The sequence below is a fragment of the Aethalodelphis obliquidens genome, unplaced genomic scaffold (assembly GCF_003676395.1).
Source record: "Aethalodelphis obliquidens isolate GAN/ISIS:26980383/991018 unplaced genomic scaffold, ASM367639v1 scaffold9, whole genome shotgun sequence".
Taxonomy (NCBI): domain Eukaryota; kingdom Metazoa; phylum Chordata; class Mammalia; order Artiodactyla; family Delphinidae; genus Aethalodelphis; species Aethalodelphis obliquidens.
Window position 1 is genome coordinate 20,734,216 of NW_020837953.1, and position 20,071 is coordinate 20,754,286.

The following is a 20,071-nucleotide window of genomic DNA, read 5'->3' on the forward strand; positions in this document are numbered from 1 at the left end:
GATCTTCCCGGACCAGGGCACGAACCCGTGTCCCCTGCATCAGCAGGCGGACCCACAACCACTGCGCCACCGGGGAAGCCCTGGTATTGTTGTTTTTAATTTTAGCAGTTCTAATAGGTGTGTACTGGTATCTATGGTGGTTAATTTGCATTCCCCTAAAGGTTAATGGTGTTGAGCATCTTTTCACATGCTTATTTACTATCTGTATATCTTTGGTGAAGTGTCTGTCAGATCTTTTTTGGGGGGGCGCTGTCTTATTGTTGAATTTTAAGAGTTTTTTTTCATATATTCTGTATACAAATCCTTTATATAGACATGTTATTTGCAAATATTTTCTTCTAATCTGTATCTTATTTTTTCATTCTCTTCACAGTGTCTTTTTTTTTTTTTTTTTTGCGGTACGCGGGCCTCTCACTGTTGTGGCCTCTCCCGTTGCGGAGCACAGGCTCCAGACGTGCAGGCTCAGTGGCCATGGCTCACAGGCCCAGCCGCTCCGCGGCATGTGGGATCTTCCCGGACTGGGGCACGAACCCATGTCCCCTGCATCAGCAGGTGGACCCTCAACCACTGCGCCACCAGGGAAGCCCTATATATGAGTTTTATAGCTTTTCATTTTACATTTAGGCCTGTGATCTGTTTTGAGTGAATTTTCGTAAAAGGTGTAAGATACGTATGAATGTCCAGTTGTACCAGCTCTGATTTTGAAAGACTGTCCTTTCTCCGTTGAACTGCCTTTGCACCTTTGTCAAAGACCAGTTGACTGTATTTGTGTGGGTCTACTTCTGGTGCCTCTCATATGTTGCATTGATCTGTGTGTCTGTTCTTTTGTCAGTATTGCATTGTCTTTAGTTACTGTAGCTTTATAATAAGTCTTGAAATTTGATGGTGTAAGCTGTCCGACTTTCTACATTATTGTTTTTAATCTCTGTGTAGTATTCCATTTTATAGGTGTATCATAATTTACTTAACCAGTTTTCTGCTGAAGGACATTTAGTAGGTTTAGTTTTTTGGGTTTTTTTGTTTTTTCTTTTTGCTTTAATAAATGATGCTGAGATGAACATCTTTGCACAAACATCTCTGCATTTGTGTGATTCTCTCTTCAGGGTAAATTTCTGGAATGGGATTGCTGGATGAGAGGATGTACATGTTACTTTCTTATTCTTCCAGTTTTCTAAGAGCTTTATTAGAGTATATACTTTTTTTTAAAAGATTTTTTTGTTTGTTTGATGTGGACCATTTTTAAAGTCTTTATTGAATTTGTTACAATATAGCTTCTGTTTTATGTTTTGGTTTTCTGGCCTTGAGGCATGTGGGATCTTAGCTCCCTGACCAGGGATCAAACCCGCACCCCCTGCACTGGAAGGCAAAGTCTTAACTACTGGACTGCCAGGGAAGTCCCAAGAGTATATGCTTACTTTATATTATTTTTCTTATTGAGGTTAAATTCACATAACATTAACCATTTTAAAATGAAGAATTCAGGGACTTCCCTGGACAGGGGGCACAGGTTCGATCCCTGGTCGGGGAACTAAGATCCCAAATGCTGTGCGGTGTAGCCAAAAGAAAAACTAGAAAAGAACGATTCATTGGCACTTAGTACATTCACAGTGTTGTACAACAACTACTACCTCTATCTAGTTCCAAAACGTTTCCATCACCACAAAAGAAAACCCTGTACTCATTAAGCCACTATTTTGAGTTTCCCCTCCCCCCCAGCCCCTGACAGCCACAAGTCTGCTTTTAGTTTCTATAGATTTTACCTGTTCTGGGTATTTCATAGAAATGGGATCATACAATATGTGACCTTTTATGGCTGTCTTCTTTCACTTACATTGGTTGTAGCGTGTATTGGTGCTTCATTCCATGCTTGAATAATATTCCATTGTATGTATTGATCACAGTTTGTCCATCTGTTGATGGACATTAGCACCTTTAGGCTGTTGTGAATAGTGCTGCTATGGACATATGTGTAATGTATTTGAGTATGTGTTTTAAATTATTTTGGGTATATACCTAGGAGTGGATGCTGCATCATATGGTAATTCTGTGTTTAACTTTTTGAGAAATTGCCAAACTGGTTTACACAATGGCTACATCATTTTACATTCCCACCATCAATGTATGAGGACACCAGTTTCTCCACATCTTCTCCAACACTTATTTACCTTAAAAAAAAAAAAAGTTATAGCTATCCTAGTGGGTGTGAAAGTGGTATCTCATTGTGGTTTGGATTTACATTTCCCTAGTGACTAATGGGCATCTTTTCATGTGTTTGTTGGCTGTTTATGTATCTTCTTTGGAGAAATGTCTATTCAGGTCCTTTGTTTGTTTTGTTTAAATTGGGTCCCTTCTCTTTTTGTTTGAGCTGCACACATTACATTTTGATACATATTGCCAGACTGCTTTCAAAAAAGTTTGTACCGGTAGTATGTCTATTTCCCTGTACCCTTGCAATTCTGTGTGTTATCAATCTTTTCATTGTTGTCAGTCTGGTAGACAAGAAATGGATTTTATTTAAATTTCATTTCTGAGGTAAATTGTCTCTTTAAGGGTGCATTGGCCATTTGTGTTTTTCTTTTTTGAATTTCCTGTTCAATACCTATTATGCCTACTTCTGTATAATGTTTTTCATTTTTGTGTTTATCAGTTTGTAAGAGCATTTTGTGTATTATGAGTTTTAACCCTTTGTCCAGTCTCATGAGTTGGAAATATTTTTTCAGTTGGTCATTTGTCTTTTGACTTTTATGAATTTTTTTTGCCATATTAAGGTTTTTATTTTTTTAACATCTTTATTGGAGTATAATTGCTTTACAGTGGTGTGTTAGTTTCTGCTGTATAACAAAGTGAATCAGCTATACATATACATATATCCCCATATCTCCTCCCTCTTGCGTCTCCCTCCCACCTTCCCTATCCCACCCCTCTAGGTGGACACAAAGAACCGAGCTGATATCCGTGTGCTATGTGGCTGCTTCCCACTAGCTATCTATTTTACATTTGGTAGTGTATATATGTCCATGCCACTCTCTCACTTTGTCCCAACTTACCCTTTCCCCTCCCCATGTCCTCAAGTCCATTCTCTACATATGCATCTTTATTCCTGTCCTGCCCCTAGGTTCTTCCAAAAAAAAAAAAAGGTTTTTAATTTGTATATTCTTATACACTTTTTAGGAGTACAAGTTAGTTTTAGTATTCTTTTAGAAAGAGTTGACATCTGAAGTTTATAATCCATTGAACTGTTGGAATTTACAGATGTGAATAAAAGGTATTGTTGATTCTCTAGTGTGAATGAAGATATATCCTGGGCCTCCTTGCCTTCACTGTGCATGTTGCTCTCCCCTTGGAGTCTCCTACACATTTGTGCAGGTAGATGCAGATTAAGCATGGGATCCTGCATTGTCCAGGCTTACTTAGGTCTGGATACCTTTGGTTAGCTACCCAGTTTCCTAGCTCTCTCTCTCTCTGTTTTTGTTTGTTTGTTTGTTTGTTTTTAACGTCTTTCTGCCTAGTACGATACTTGTAACAATGGTTTTTACCTTCAGCTGCACATTGGAATCACCTAGAGAGCATTAAAAAAATACTGATGCCTAGGCTTATAGTATTCAATAAATACCTGTTGATTCGGATTAGGTGATTTGCCTAACTCTTCAGGCGCCAGTATTCTCTCCTAATTTATAGTCAGTCTTTAAGGTTTTCATTTAGCCCACTTATTTAGCCTGGTAGGCAGTTTTATTTACTGGGAAAACTGGGTTTTAGTCCTAGCTTTGCTACTAACTCACTGTATATATAACTTTGGAAAGTTACTACCCCTCTCTGGGCTTTTTTTTTTTTTTTTTTTTTTTGGCTGTGTTGGGTGTTCGTTGCTGCGCACGGGCTTTCTCTAAGTTGTGGAGAGCGAGGGCTACTCTTCGTTGCAGTGTGCAGGCTTCTCATTGTAGTGGCTTCTCACGTTGTGAAGCACGGGCTGTAGGTGCATGGGCTTATGTAGTTGTGGCACATGGGATCAGTAGTTGTGGCTCACAGGCTCTAGAGCACAGGCTCAGTAGTTGTGGCGCATGGGCTTAGTTGCTCCGTGGCATGTGGGATCTTCCCAGACGAGGGCTCGAACCCGTGTCCCCTGCGTTGGCAGATGGATTCTCAACCGCTGCGCCACCAGGGAAGCCCCTCCTCTCTGGGCTTTAATTTCCTCTTTGGATATGTTAGGGAGGGGAAACTGATTGGATTAGATCAGGGATCGGCAGACTCATTGAAGTCCAGATAGTAAATATTTTAGGCTTTGTGGGCCATACAGTGTCTGTCTGTCTCAGTGTCTAAAGCTCCTTTCAGCTCTGGTATTTTTTGTTTCTCTCCTTTCGAACCCTAGTCAGGGAACTTATCTCAAAGAGCCAAGGAAAATGTTTTTTAACCACCAGCAATTAAATATAGGTAATATCAAGCATTTGTGTACTGCTTACCATCTGCCTGGCACAGTTCCAAACATTTTACATGTATTAACTCTAATCCTCAGAATGACCCAGTGAGGAGTAGAGATGCTGTTATTATCCCCATTTTACAGAGGCAAACTTGAGGCAAAGGAAAATTAGATACTTAAATAACCTGACAGATGAAGGCTAACTGGGCTGTAGAGCCAGATTTGAACCTGGATTTTCTGGTTCTATTATGCTCTACTCCTCTCCCTAACTTAGACATATGCCTCCAAATAATGGAGCATCTCAGCTGTTATACTCTATCATAGCTATCCTAAGAGAAAATATCACTCAAACCATCAAAAGTGGGCCAATCTTGAGGCTGTAAAGATGGCCACAAAATAGAAACTTTATCATTAACTTTGTTTTTTTCCTCAAAGTAGCCCTTTTGTTTCTGTCTCAGCATTATAGTCACATGGCATTGTCTGTGTGCATATTTCTAGCTTTCTGTCACACTTACACTGAACCCCTTCAAGGTTCTCAAGAGTATGGTAGCTGTATTCTCCTCAGCTTCTTGAATTTAATTCCACCTCAGTAGGAATTCATTACTTCAAGCAAGCGAACAGACCAGAGTCAAATGACGATAAAACTTCTACTGATAAGAGGCAGCAGAAACAGCTTGGGTTATAGGCAGAGCATCTAGGCTTTAGTCCTGCCTCCACTACCATCAACTATATGGCCAGGGGAGCTCTCTGAGCCTCAGTATTCTCAACATAAAATTTAGATGATAAGACTGGATACGTTATCTCTGAATTTCCTAACATCCATGCTTCATCAGTGTTTGCAGGTGGACTTTTATTTTAACGTTTTGCTTTTTCTTTTTTTAAATTTTATATTTATTTTTGGTTGCGTCGGGTCTTAGTTGTGGCACGCGGGATCTTTTCGTTGCAGCACGCGGTCTCTTCGTTGGCAGTGCTCGGGCTTCTCTCTAGTAGTGGCTTGCGGGTTTTCTCTCTCTAGTTGTGGCGCACAGGCTCCAGGGCGCATGGGCCCTGTAGTTGTGGTGCGTGGGCTTAGTTTGCCCGCGGTATGTGGGATGTTAGTTCCCTAACCAAGGAGTGAACCTCTGTCCCCTGCATTGGAAGGTGGATTCTTTCCCTCTGGACCACCAGAGAAGTCCCCTGCAGGTGGACTTCTAAGCAGCCACAGCATAGACTCCGCATTGCAAAGTTTCTCATTTTAACTTACAAGTATGTGCTCATTTTGCATTCTCTGTTCTTATCTGTCTGTATTTATTCAGACGTACAAATGTTTCAAATGCTTGTTGCCACCAAGTAATTGATGCTCTGGAAGAATACATCACAAACATTATGTATGCACTTTTTTTTTGGCTGTGCTGTGAGGCTTGTGGGATCTCAGTTCCTTGAGCAGGAATTGAACCCAGGTCACTTCAGTGAAAGCCCAGAATCCTAACCACTAGGCCACCAGGGAACTCGCTGTGTGCACTTCTTTTTTCTTATTTATTTATTTTATTTTATTTTATTTTTGGCTGCGTTGGCTCTTTGTTGCCATGCGTGGGCTTTCTCTAGTTGCGGCGAGCAGGGGCTACTGTTCATTGCAGTATGCAGGCGTCTCATTGCGGTGGCTTCTCTTTGTTGCAGAGCACGGGCTCTAGGCGCGCGGGCTTCAGTAGTTGTGGCACGCGGGCTCAGTAGTTGTGGCTCACGGGCTCTAGAGCGCAGGCTCAGTAGTTGTGGTGCATGGGCTTAGTTGCTCCGTGGCATGTGGGATCTTCCTGGACCAGGGATCGAACCTGTATCCCCTGTGTCCGCATTGGCAGGTGGACCACTGTGCCACCAGGGAAGCCCTGTGTGCACTTCTTAATTTGATAAGCATAGCTTTATGTGATTCTAATCCCTTTTCCTTTGAAGAGAGATAGCCATAAGAAAATAAAAGTCATGATTGGCACTATAAATTCCAAACCACTCCTTTTACCAGACTGACTGAACAGGTCAAGGTACTGGTTCTCCTGCTTCCTGGGCATCTTAATCTGGCTGTTTATTCAACATGTCTGCAGTTGAATCTCTGCTAAACAAAGCTAAAAGGAGTAGTTGCCTGCCATGATGTTCCTGCAGCTAATCCATTGTTTCCAATGTAGTGAAGTGTAAATTTTTTAAAAAGGTATCCTTTTATTAAAGAAAAGTTAGACAAGAGACTGACTTTTTCTCTGCTCTTCAACAACTCTTCAGTTGAATAACCAAATTCAAATTCCTTTAATCAAAAAGGAAAATCAACTTTCTGGCTAGTGTCAACATCTTTAAAAAAAAAAAGTTTTCCTTTTATCCTCCTATGCCAAAACTTTTCCTGAAGCTTGGGCTATTAGAACTAGAAGGGATGTTAGGTATGAGGAACTTGAGGTTCCAGAAATGAAAACTGACTTTCCAAAGTCACAAAGCTGATCTGTACAGAGCAGAGATTAGCAACATAGTGGGAAAAGAACACTGATTGTGAAGTTAGAAGACATGGATTCAAAGTTTGTCACTGCCACTAACTAGCTATGTGACTTCAGGCAGGTTACCTAATGTGTCTACGTTTCTATCTCCTCACTGGTGAAATGAGGCAACATAATTTCATAGGGTGTGAAACTCTTAGCATAAGATCTGGCACTCTGTACCTCTGGCACAGAGTACTAATTTAGTATATTCCATGTATTAGACACTGTACCAGGTGCTGAGACTAGAGATAAAATACAGTCTTCCCTCAGAACTTGTAGTCTAGTTGGGGAGATCAAAATACTTCACATGTACAAGAAGTTCTGTGATAGAGGTAAATACAGGGTATTGTGGAAACATGGAGGACAAGCATGGATGGAGGAGGATTGGGGAGAGATCTTAAGGCAGGCTTTCATTAGAGGTGGTGCTAAAGAGTTTGGGGCTGCATGAAGCCATATTTTCATTTTAGAAAGATCACCGGCTGCAGTGTGGACTAAATTGGAACAGTTATACGCTAAAGGAAGGAAGATCAATGAGGAAGCTGATGGAACAGTTCAGCTGTGAAATCATGAAGCCTTCAATTGATGTAATGGCAGTGGGAAATGTAATGGTGATAAGCTTTGAGATAATTTTAGGAACTTGTGTGAATAGAAGTTGAGACAGATTGGAAATGTGAGGGGAGAGAGACAGAGATACTAGGATCACTTAAAGATTTTCGGTTTGATTATCGAGGTGGTTCACTCAAGTATGGGTTAGAAGATAAGGAGGTCAGTTTGGACATAGCAGGTTTCAGGTGCCTGTTTGGGGTGATGATGATGGTGATGATGATGATAGCTACCTAACATTTATTGCTGCTTCCTATAGGGCAGGCCTATTCCATATGCTTTGCTGTATCATTTATTTAATTTTTACAATAATCCTTTGAGGTAGATTTAAGATTATTCTTACTTTATAAATAAGGATTATGAGGCACAGAGAGGTCACTGTCTTGCCCAAGGTTACATAGCTAGTAAGTTGTGAAGCCAGGATTTAAACCGTGGCAAGCAGACTCTAGAGTCCGTACTGTTAACCGCTTCATCACTATATTATATACCTCTCATAGGTGATGGAAATGTCCACTAGGCAGTTAAATGTACAGTTCTAGCATCATGAGAGAGAACTAGATTGCAGATAGGATTTTGGGAGTTATCAGCACAAAAAATGGTTGTAGAAGCCATGGGGGTCACCCAGAGAAAGTTTGTAGTACAGAAATGGCAGGTAGGTGACATAAAGACTGCCATTTCTCCATATTATTCCCATGACAGACATTGCTAATAGATCAGTGGCTGGCCTCAGTAAAGTAAACTGAGGAAGGTCCAGTGAGATAGGAAGAAAACCTGGAGAAGATGGTGCCATTTGAAGTCCCAAAGGAGAATGATTTATTTATTTATTTTGAATTTTATTTTATTGATTTATTTGGCTGCGTTGGGTCTTAGTTGCGGCACGCGGGATCTTCATTGCGGCATGCAGGATCTTTCGTTGTGACGCATGGGCTTCTCTCTAGTTGTGGCTCTGGCTCAGTAGTCGCAGCGCATGGGCTGAGTTGCCTCGTGGCATGTGGGATCTTAGTTCCCTGACCAGGAATCGAACCCGCATCCCCTGTATTGGAATGAGGATTCTTAACCACTGGACTACCAGAGAAGTCCCCAAAGGAGAATGATTTATGAAGGAGAGCTCAGGAGTATCAGATTGTTGTATTTCCATTACATGTTTTGAGAGCTTAGCAGAAGAATGTTATACTTGACAGTCAGGGTTCGTTAGTGATCTCAGTGAGGGAGATATCCATGGAGCAGTGGTGGGCAGCCAGCAGAGAAGGTGGATGGATAGTTATATTGATGCATAATCCAAGATTGTGGTTTTCAAGGCAGGTGTAATCCCTAGAGGCAAGAAAGGGATTGAAGGGCTTCAGCATCTAATTTGGATTAGGAAGTAAATGAAGTCAAAAGGGGGAAGATGACTTGAGAGGATGGAACCAAACTAGTGGGGGGTAGCTTTTCCTTTTGCTTGTAGACAGCTGTGTTGGTGCATCATAGCCAGCCAGCACTTGGACAGAGCTCCAGGATCTGCCCAGTGTCTTTGCTGGTTAGCACACTCATTAGGGCCATCCTACAGCATGCCAACCCCAAAGGGTTGGAGCTTCAAGGAGTGGGACCTTTGGCTGTACAGATTTTTGGGGTGTTTCTCCGAGGTGAAATTTCTTTGGATCAGGGTTTCTCAACTTTGAGACTCTTGACATTTGGGGCTGGATAATTCTTTGTTGTGGGGGCAGGGGGTTGTCTTGTGTATCGTAGGATGTTTAGCAGCATCCCTGGCCTCTACCCACTAGACGCCAGTAGCATCCCCACCCCCAAATTGTGACAACAAAAATGTTTCTAGGCGTTGCCAAGCATCCCCTGATGGACTAATTCACTTCCGGCTTACAAACAACCACAGCTCTAGATTCTGCTGGTTTTCCTCTAGGTCTCTGTTGTAGATTTCCCTCACCTTCATTAGCTCCTCTGGGCACTTGAGCTCTGTTGGTTTGGAGAGTTTGGGTTATTCGGCCTTGTAGCCTTTTTTCAGAATTTTTTCAGTCTGAAAATAAACTCTCAACAGAGGTGAGACAAAGAGGCATTATTTCCCGATAGTACCCAGTTAAATACCTAGAACATTAAATGTTTAATGATCATAATATTTAGAGAAGATTGTAAGTCAATCTTTAATCTCTCTCTTATAAACTTTATATCACTTATCTCCTTATAGTATATTTGTGTCTCTAGCTAGCTGGACTCCTTGAGGACAAGGACTCTTTCTAAGTCTTTGCACTCCTAATGTCTTGCAGAGTACCTGGCACACAGTAGACTCTCAGTAAATGTTTGCTGAGATAAGCCAGTTTTGTTGATAATTGGCTAAGTAGGTTAAACCTGCAATTTCTCTGCGTATTTCAGTTATCAAGTCTTACAAAGAGGCCAGAGTTCCCTTAGTATTGTCGAAATCTGATTTGTGCAGAGAAGCATTTTATCTAGTCATTTCTATGTACACAGATCACAGGTGTCCTCTGGGAGAATGGGAAATGGAACAGAGTGAAGTGCTGCCTTTAAAAGATAACACAGATCCTTTTAGTTCTTCTAGCACCTAGAGCTGACTATGCTATAGGTAGAGTCACACTGAAACTATAATTAAAGATGGAAAATAGACAAAATGTCAGGCAGTCAGCTACAAACCTGTTCTCGTGCAATGATGCTTTCTAGACAGGTAATAAAATTATAAGCCCAATTGTGGCATTTACAATAAGAATATGGACCAAATGTGACATTTATAAAGCTGATTGGTTTCTAGGTTTGTTTAGATATTTATCCTTAATGCAAATATATAAAATATTGCTCTGTTTTTGCTTTTTGGCCTAGCAGTATGATTTTAATTGATAAATAATGTGCACCATAAAACACATAATTCATAACTGCACAGTTCAATAAATTATCAAAAAGTGAAAATACCTGTGTAACCACAACTCAGTTCAAGAAATAGAGCACTACCAGCCCTCTCAATAATTTTGAAAAATACCGTATGATTCAGCAATTCTACTTCTGGGTATATATTCAAAAGAATTGAAAAATTCAACAAATCTTTGACATTTTAATTTTATTTTGCTAATTTTCACTGGTTTCTCATTGTATCTAAAACCTATCATCAAGTCTTTTTAAAGTTATGGGAAAATATACATAATATGTAAAACTTACCATTTTACCAACCATTTCAGTGGCATTAAGCACATTCAGGTTGTTCTGCAACCATTATCATTCTCCATCTCCAGAACTTTTTTCCTCTTCCCAGACTGAAATTCTGTACCCATTATACACTAAGCTACCATTCCTCTCTGCCCCAGCCCCTGGCAACCACCACTCTACTTTCTGTTTCAAAATTTGACTATTCTATGTGTGTCATATAAGTGGAATCATAATATTTGTCCTTTTGTGACTGGCTTACTTCACTTAGCATAATGTCTTTGGGGTTCATCCATGTCATAGCAAATTCATCCATGTCAGAATTTCCTTGCTTTTTAAGGCTGAATAATCTTCCATTGTAAGTATAGAACACATTTGTTTATCCATTTATCTCTGATGGACACTTGGGTTGCTTCTACCTTTTGGCTGTTGTGAAAAATGCTGCTATAAACATGGGTGTATATATATATCTGTTCAACTCCCTGCTTTCAGTTCTCATGAGTACATACCGAGAAGCGGAATTGCTGAATCATATGGTAATTCTACTTTTCATTTTTTGAGGAACCGCCGTACTGTTTTCCATAGCTGCATCATTTTACATTCCCACCAACAGTGCACAGGAATTCCAATTTCTCTACATCCTCACTAACATCTGTTATTTTCTGTTTTGTTTTGTTTTTTTAATAATAGCCATCCTAATGGGTGTGAAGTGCTTCCAAAAATTTTTAAAGACTCCTTTTGTTATGGAAATTTCCCAATATATAAAAAAATAGAGCGAATAGTAGTTGAACTCCCATATATCTGTCACCTAGCCTCAATAATTATGAACACTTGTCTAATCTTGTTCCAATTATAATCTGTCCTTCCTCCCCCACTATTGGAACGCAGACCCCAGTCATCATAAACTTAAAACGAATTAATTTTTAAATTGAAGTATAGTTGATTTATAATATATAAACTTTCTTTTTTTTCTGTTAAAGCAAAATAAAGCATAAAACAATGTTATAATATAAGTAGTGTATTGTGAATTTTACTTGCATCATAGCTGTGTATTTGATTCAGTAATCCATACCTCTTGTGTCGTTATTAACAAGTATTTTCTCAGCATCATTCTTGCTCTTGTACAGTGCAGGTATAGATATACTTTACATATGCCTTCATCTACCCTTGCCTTCTTGCTTGTTAACAATACACAGTTACTATGATCACAAGCTGCCTCGTCATTTGTAAACACAACTATAACAGCATATCAGTACCTGTCAAAAGAAGTCATATTATATTGGAAAAGAGTGAAGCAACATCATTATAGACATAGCCTTGAATTACCTCTAATATTTTTTAATTGAGGTATAAATGTTGACATGCAACATTATATTAGTTTCAGGTGTACAACAAAATGATTTGACATCTGTATATATTGTGAAATGATCACCATGATAAGTATAGTTAACATCCATCACCGCTCATAGTTACAGAATTATTTTTTCCTTGGGATGAAATTTCACATTTACTCTTAGCAACTTTCAAATATGCAATAGCGGTATTATTAACCATGCTGTACATTATAGCCTTGTGACTTATTTATTTTATAACTGGAAGTTTGTGCTTTCTGACTGCCTTCATCTGTTTTGCCCACCCCATGTCCCCACCTCTGGCAACCACTAATCCTTTACCTATGCAGCTCCTATTTCTTTTTTCTTTTTTAAAATTTATTTTTTTAAAGATTTTTTTGATGTGGACCATTTTTAAAGTCTTTATTGAATTTGTTACAATATAGCTTCTGTTTTACGTTTTGGTTTTCTGGCCTTGAGGCATGTGGGATCTTAGCTCCCCGACCAGGGATCAAACCTACTCCCCCTGCATTGGAAGGTGAAGTCTTAACCACTGGACTGCCAGGGAAGTCCCCTGATTTCTTTTTTTAAAAAAGACATCATATACTTTCATTTGTATGTACTTCAAAATACTGTATACCTCAAAGTTAAGGACTCTTTTTTTAACATAACCATAAAAGCATATTATACCTAAAAGTTAACAATAATTCTTTTATCATCAGATACCTAGTTTGTATCACCTATATCTTGATGCTCAGTTTCTTTTAATCTGATGGTACAGGAAACAAAGGGTTAACAGGTCACTCAGAGATGACAGTTTACATTGTTAACCAAGATTCAGTTACAAGTTTTAGTTTGTTCACTCTACCAGCAAGAACTCTGTTTTTTTTAAACCGTTAATGCTCTTCTTCCTGATATTCATTGACATTTGTATATATACCATAAACAGTACATTAGGCTACTTCCTTCAGCAAATAAGGTGAGCTTAGTTCTAGGGTTACCTTCTGTTTGATTTATTATTATTCTTTTAATAAATTTATTTACTTATTTTTGGCTGTGTTGGGTCTTCGTTGCTGCTCGAGTTGCGAGCAGAGGGCTACTCTTTGTTGCGGTGCTCGGGCTTCTCATTGTGGTACTTCTCTTCGTTGCAGAGCGTGGGCTCTAGGTGCGCGGGCTTCAGTAGTTGTGGCATGTGGGCTCAGTAGTTGTGACTCACGGGCTCTAGAGCGCAGGCTCCGTAGTTGTGGCACACGGGCTTAGTTGCTCCGCGGCATGTGGGATCTTCCTGGACCAGGGCTCGAAGCCATGTCCCCTGCATTGACAGGCAGATTCTTAACCACTGCACCACCAGGGAAGTCCCCTCTGTTTGATTTATGTTTATGTGTTTATCTGTTAAAACTGGCCATTTTAAGGGGCTCTAGAAGATACACCTAAAGGCAGAACACAGGATGAAAATATATCTTAAAATTTATCTACGTATCTGATAGAACGTGCTGGTAGAGATGTTTACATTTTGGCTTTTTTGGAGGTGGGGGCTGGTAATTATACATTTGCAACTATACATTTTCTTAACGTTTATCTCAGTGTTAAAAATGAGAATCTATTTACAGAGGTCAGAAGTCCTCTTTTGGCAAAATCAAGTTGTTGCTTGATTCTTTAACATTGGGTCATTTGGAATCTAAGCTTCAATAGAGCCAACTGAAGGCTGTGGGAAAAGAAGGAGAGGCACACACAATTATTAATTCTTTTTCCCTCCTTTAGTTTTCTTAATTTGCACAGAAGACCACAGTATACAGTGTACCCTACTGTATACTGTGGTCTAATGTTTGAAGGAAGTCTTGTTCAAGATACAGGGAAAAGAACACCCTATGATTTAAGATTCCATCAGTGTTCAGGTGTAAGAATGCAGTTCTCTTGTCAGGCACAGATAGATGAGTTAGTTAAAGGCAAAGCTAGTTCTTTCTCTATGGCTCTATTTATATATTTTCTGTGTGTTGTTTTCTTTTGTTTTTTGGTTTTGTTTTTTTTTTAAGAGGGCTGTTTTGTTGATTTATTTATTTCAAAGAAAGTTGTACTATAAGGTTTCTTTTGTTTCTTTTTTAAAAATTTTTATTGCAGTATAGATTTACAATGTGTTTCAGGTGTACAGCAAACTGAATCAGTTATACATATACATATATCCACCTTTTTTTTAGATTCTTGTGTGCTGTCTTACTAATTAACAATTTTCTTTTTGCTTGAAGATAGCTTATATCCTTGTTGAGTAAGTAACCTCAGTAGCTAGGAGCACAGAGGCCTCAGAGTGATAGTGACACTAAAATTATTTCCCATTCTTCTTGTGTTGTTGTGATAGTATTGATGGTAGTAATATGGGTAGTAATATAGTGACCCTTATATAGTATTTACCATCTGCCAGGCAAAAACTAAGTTCTTTACATGTATTAACTTACACAACATTTAATTTACACAACAACCATATGAGATAGATATTATTCTCCTCATTTTACTGATGAGGTATTAAGGCACGCAGAGGTTAGTAACTGACTCCTCCAAGTACAAATAACTAGTAAGTGGCAGAGCTAGGAATTGATCTGAGGCAGCCTGGCACCAGGGTCCTTCCTCCTAACCATTATACTGTACTGTACTTATTTGACACCCATACAAGTAAAGGGAAATGTGAGATTAAAATGTTCTTAACGTCTCTGTGGGCTCTGTGGAACTTATTATTTGTTCATTCAGTGCTCCCTGTAGAATCAGTGATTACAGAGAGAACATTTAATCTCAAAGCATTCATCCCTATTTTCAAACTAGTATTTTCAGATCTGTTCTCCATCTGAGACCTTGCATTTAGAAAAAGTACACTTGAACTTTTTAGTTTAATTGGCAGATCAAGAGCTTACAGACAGGATATTGCCTTTGAGTATTTAGACTGTATTTGCTGACCTCCTGAAGCAGTAATTTGGCACACTGTTCTACTACAGTTCAGCAGTATTAGGGGTTCTGACTTCAAAGTGTGTATGTGTGTGTTTTATATATATATCTTTGTAGATAGGCCACTTCTCCACAAATGGAGCCAATCTTTTACAAATTCTAAAAACCTTTCAGAGCATTTAAATCCAAAAAATATCTAAGCATTTGAAGTAGAACTATGAGCAATGCAAAATGTTACCTTTCTGGAGACTTGTGTTAAGTAGTAACAACCTGCCCACTTCTAAATGCTTGAAGTTCAGGCCAAAGAACCTCCAGTTAATCTTGCAGAGTTAGTTCTTATTTGGGCACCGATTTACATATACTTTTTATCTTTAAGTCTGAGTTAATAGCCACTATTTGTTAAGAAAGCCAATGTTCTGTTTTCTTTTGTTTCCTTTGTCTTGGGTTATGTGGATCTGGCTGTGCTCTGGTTAGAACACATTTCCCCTGGTGCTTTGGGTCAGTCAAGTGTTTGGCTGCAGGGAGGAATAGATCACCATTTCTGCCCATCAAGTGTGCATCTTATGGAGATAGATGACTTTCTCATGCTAATCTTCTTTCCCCTAGGTTTATGAAGGCCTAGACATCATCACCAACAAGGTTTCTGCCCAAGAGCAGAGAATGTGCCGGCACCACATGATCAGCTTTGTGGATCCTCTTGTGACAAATTACACAGTGGTGGACTTCAGGAACAAAGCAACTGCTCTGATATCCTTAGGAAAGACAGCAACTAGGCTTGGTGGCTGCAAGGCAGCCCAAGCCAAGAAAGTTTTCTTCCTCGTGACAATTTCTCCTAAGCAGAGGTACCCAAGGTCAATAGTAGCATCCTCATGAGAACTGTTCGGATTGAAAAGATATAGTGTTCTTGCTACTCTGAGTCTTGTCCTTAGACTGCAGCATCAGCATCACTTGGGAGCTTATAGAAGTGCTGAATTTGGGCCTCATTCTAGACCTACCGAATCAGAATCTGCATTTAAATAGAGTCGCAGGTGATTCACATGCATATTAAAATTTGAGAGGTGCTGTTTTAGTGGAGAGAACACTGATTTAGGAGCCAGAAAATCCATGTCCTAGTTTTAGAACTGCCTCGTCTGACCACAAAAATTTAATTGGGTAAGGCGTTTACCCCACTGAGCTTCACTTTCCCACCTTTAAATGGGGATAAGAAATTAATTTATAAATATAATGGAATTATAGTTAGAATTCCAAAGGGATTAGGAAAAAATAGTTCTGGGTAACACCAGGAAATTTTGGAAAAAAGAATAACCTAAGGGGTGGGGGGCTGCCCTTATATTTTAATGTCCAAACTGCCTTTAATATCTGGACTGCTACATATTAAAACATATTGAAAATTCATAATAATTATAATAGCATGGAACTTACATAATACTAGACAAATTTATGGCACAGATTAGAAAAGTCAGATACAAATTCAAATGGATGTATATATTTAGCTTACGATCAAGGCGGCATTTCAAAGCAGTGGAGAAGGAATGTAGTAGTTAATAATTATTCCTGGAACAGTTAATTATTTTTGGAAAAAAAATCAGTTCCTTATTATATGGACATAAATTCCAGATGGATTTCAGAGTTAAGTAAATATGTATTTTTTTTAAACGAAACTGAAACAAATGGGATAACATATAATTGAGTAGTTATGTGATTTTAGAGTAGGGAAGGACTTTGTAGATCTAGTCTTTTTTTTTTTTTTAAGGATTTTTTAATTCAATTTTTCCTTTTTATTGTGTTAAAGTATACATAAAAATTACCATCTTAACCATTTATAAGTGTATAGTTCAGTAGTCTTAAATATATTCACATTGTTTTGCAGCCATCACTACCATCTATCTATGCCATAATAGTTTTTTTTGTTTTTTGGGTTTTTTTGAGGAAAATAGCTAGTTTTGGATATGTTAGAATTTGTACTGGCAAGAAAATATTTCAACCATTTCAATTCCTAGGTATCTACCCTAGAGAAGCCTTGCCACAAGTATACCAGGAGATAGGTGGTAGATCTAATTTTAACATTATTGCTCTTAACAGCAAAAATATATAAATACCCAGATTCCTACTTACAGAAGAATGTATAAAATGTGCTTTGTTCATATAAGTACTTTTTCAGCAGTGAAAATGAATAAGTTGCAGTTACATGCATCAGTCAATGGGGAAGAATCTCAGAAACAACATGAAATGCGGGAGATTATAGAAGGATACATACATGGTCATACCATTTATTATAAAAGTTAAAAAGCAAGCAAAGTTAACCAATATGTTGTTTAGGGTTTTATATACAGCAGTAATAATGTAAAGAAAAGCAAGGGAATGATGAAAAACAAACAATACACAAAACAATTCAAGACAGTGGTTCCCTCAGAGAGGGGCAGTAAGGGGTTGTGATGGGAATTACTACATAGGAAGCTTCAAAAGAATTGATAATGTTCACTTTCTTACATTGGGTTCATGAGTATTTGTTTTATTTTTAGGCTTTATTATTTACATATGCTGCATATGTTCTTTTGTATGTACTGAATATTTTATAATTAAAAATAACCCAGCTCACTAGAAACAAAATTAAAAAACAGACTAGAACCATCACCTTGATACCAAAACCAGACAAGGATGTCACAAAGAAAGAAAACTACAGGCCAATATCACTGATGAACATAGATGCAAAAATCCTCAACAAAATACTAGCAAATAGAATCCAACAGCACATTAAAAGGATCATACACCATGATCAAGTGGGGTTTATTCCAGGAATGCAAGGATTCTTTAATATACGCAAATCTATCAATGTGATAAACCATATTAACAAATTGAAGGAGAAAAACCATATGATCATCTCAATAGATGCAGAGAAAGCTTTTGACAAAATTCAACACCCATTTATGATAAAAACCCTGCAGAAAGTAGGCATAGAGGGAACTTTCCTCAACATAATAAAGGCCATATATGACAAGCCCACAGCAAACATCATCCTCAATGGCGAAAAACTGAAAGCATTTCCACTAAGATCAGGAACAAGACAAGGTTGCCCACTCTCACCACTCTTATTCAACATAGTTTTGGAAGTTTTAGCCACAGCAATCAGAGAAGAAAAGGAAATAAAAGGAATCCAAATCGGAAAAGAAGAAGTAAAGCTGTCACTGTTTGCAGATGACATGATCCTATACATAGAGAACCCTAAAGATGCTACCAGAAAACTACTAGAGCTAATCAATGAATTTGGTAAAGTGGCAGGATACAAAATTAATGCACAGAAATCTCTGGCATTCCTGTATACTAATGATGAAAAATCTGAAAGTGAAATCAAGAAAACACTCCCATTTACCATTGCAACAAAAAGAATAAAATATCTAGGAATAAACCTACCTAAGGAGACAAAAGATCTGTATGCAGAAAATTATAAGACACTGATGAAAGAAATTAAAGATGATACAAATGGATGGAGAGATATACCATGTTCTTGGATTGGAAGAATCAACATTGTGAAAATGACTCTACTACCGAAAGCAATCTATAGATTCAATGCAATCCCTATCAAACTACCACTGGCATTTTTCACAGAACTAGAACAAAAAATTTTGCAATTTGTATGGAAACACAAAAGACCCCGAATAGCCAAAGCAATCTTGAGAACGAAAGAAGGAACTGGAGGAATCAGGCTCCCAGACTTCAGACTATACTACAAAGCTACAGTTATCAAAACGGTATGGTACTGGCACAAAAACAGAAAGATAGATCAATGGAACAGGATAGAAAGCCCAGAGATAAACCCACGCACATATGGTCACCTTATCTTTGACAAAGGAGGCAGAAATGTACCGTGGAGAAAGGACAGCCTCTTCAATAAGTGGTGCTGGGAAAACTGGACAGCTACATGTAAAAGTATGAAGTTAGATCACTCCCTAACACCATACACAAAAATAAGCTCAAAATGGATTAAAGACCTAAATGTAAGGCCAGAAACTATCAAACTCTTAGAGGAAAACATAGGCAGAACACTCTATGACATAAATCACAGCAAGATTCTTTCTGACCCACCTCCTAGAGTAATGGAAATAAAAACAAGAGTAAACAAATGGGACCTAATGAAACTTAAAAGCTTTTGCGCAGCAAAGGAAACCATAAAGAAGACCAAAAGACAACCCTCAGAATGGGAGAAAATATTTGCAAATGAAGCAACTGACAAAGGATTGATCTCCAAAATTTATAAGCAGCTCATGCAGCTTAATAACAAAAAAACAAACAACCCAATCCAAAAATGGGCAGAAGATCTAAATAGACATTTCTCCAAAGAAGATATACAGAGTGCCAACAAACACATGAGAGAATGCTCAACATCACTAATCATGAGAGAAATGCAAATCAAAACTACAATGAGATATCATCTCACACCAGTCAGAATGGCTATCATCAAAAAATCTAGAAACAATAAATGCTGGAGAGGGTGTGGAGAAAAGGGAACCCTCTTACACTGTTGGTGGGAATGTAAATTGATACAGCCACTGTGGAGAACAGTATGGAGGTTCCTTAAAAAGCTACAAATAGAACTACCATATGACCCAGCAATCCCACTTCTGGGCATATACCCTGAGAAAACCATAATTCAAAAAGAGTCATGTACCAAAATGTTCATTGCAGCTCTATTTACAATAGCCCAGAGATGGAAACAACCTAAGTGTCCATCATCGGATGAATGGATAAAGAAGATGTGGCACATATATACAATGGAATATTACTCAGCCATAAAAAGAGACGAAATTGAGCTATTTGTAATGAGGTGGATAGACCTAGAGTCTGTCATACAGAGTGAAGTAAGTCAGAAAGAGAGAGACAAATACCGTATGCTAACACATATATATGGAATTTAAAAAAAAATGTCATGAAAAACCTAGGGGTGAAACAGGAATAAAGACACAGACTTACTAGAGAATGGACTTGAGGCTATGGGGAGGGGGAAGTGTAAACGGTGACAAAGCGATAAAGAGGCATGGACATATAGACACTACCAAACGTAAGGTAGATAGCTAGTGGGAAGCAGCCGCATAGCACAGGGAGATCAGCTCGGTGCTTTGTGACCGCCTGGAGGGGTGGGATAGGGAGGGTGGGAGGGAGGGAGACGCAAG

General features: G+C 38.6%; 1 protein-coding gene across 2 annotated transcripts in view; it reads left to right on the forward strand.

The window, feature by feature from the left end:
- Window positions 1–20,071, forward strand: part of TRIT1 (tRNA isopentenyltransferase 1) — a 46,238-nt gene that overhangs the window by 10,368 nt on the left and 15,799 nt on the right. Inside the window, exon 2 of one of the 2 annotated variants that reach the window (XM_027108987.1) lies at window positions 15,510–15,745. In XM_027108987.1, the coding sequence (XP_026964788.1) occupies window positions 15,510–15,745 (236 nt within the window). The remainder of the gene's footprint in view (window positions 1–15,509; window positions 15,746–20,071) is intronic. The other variant, XM_027108986.1, reaches the window with a different exon arrangement.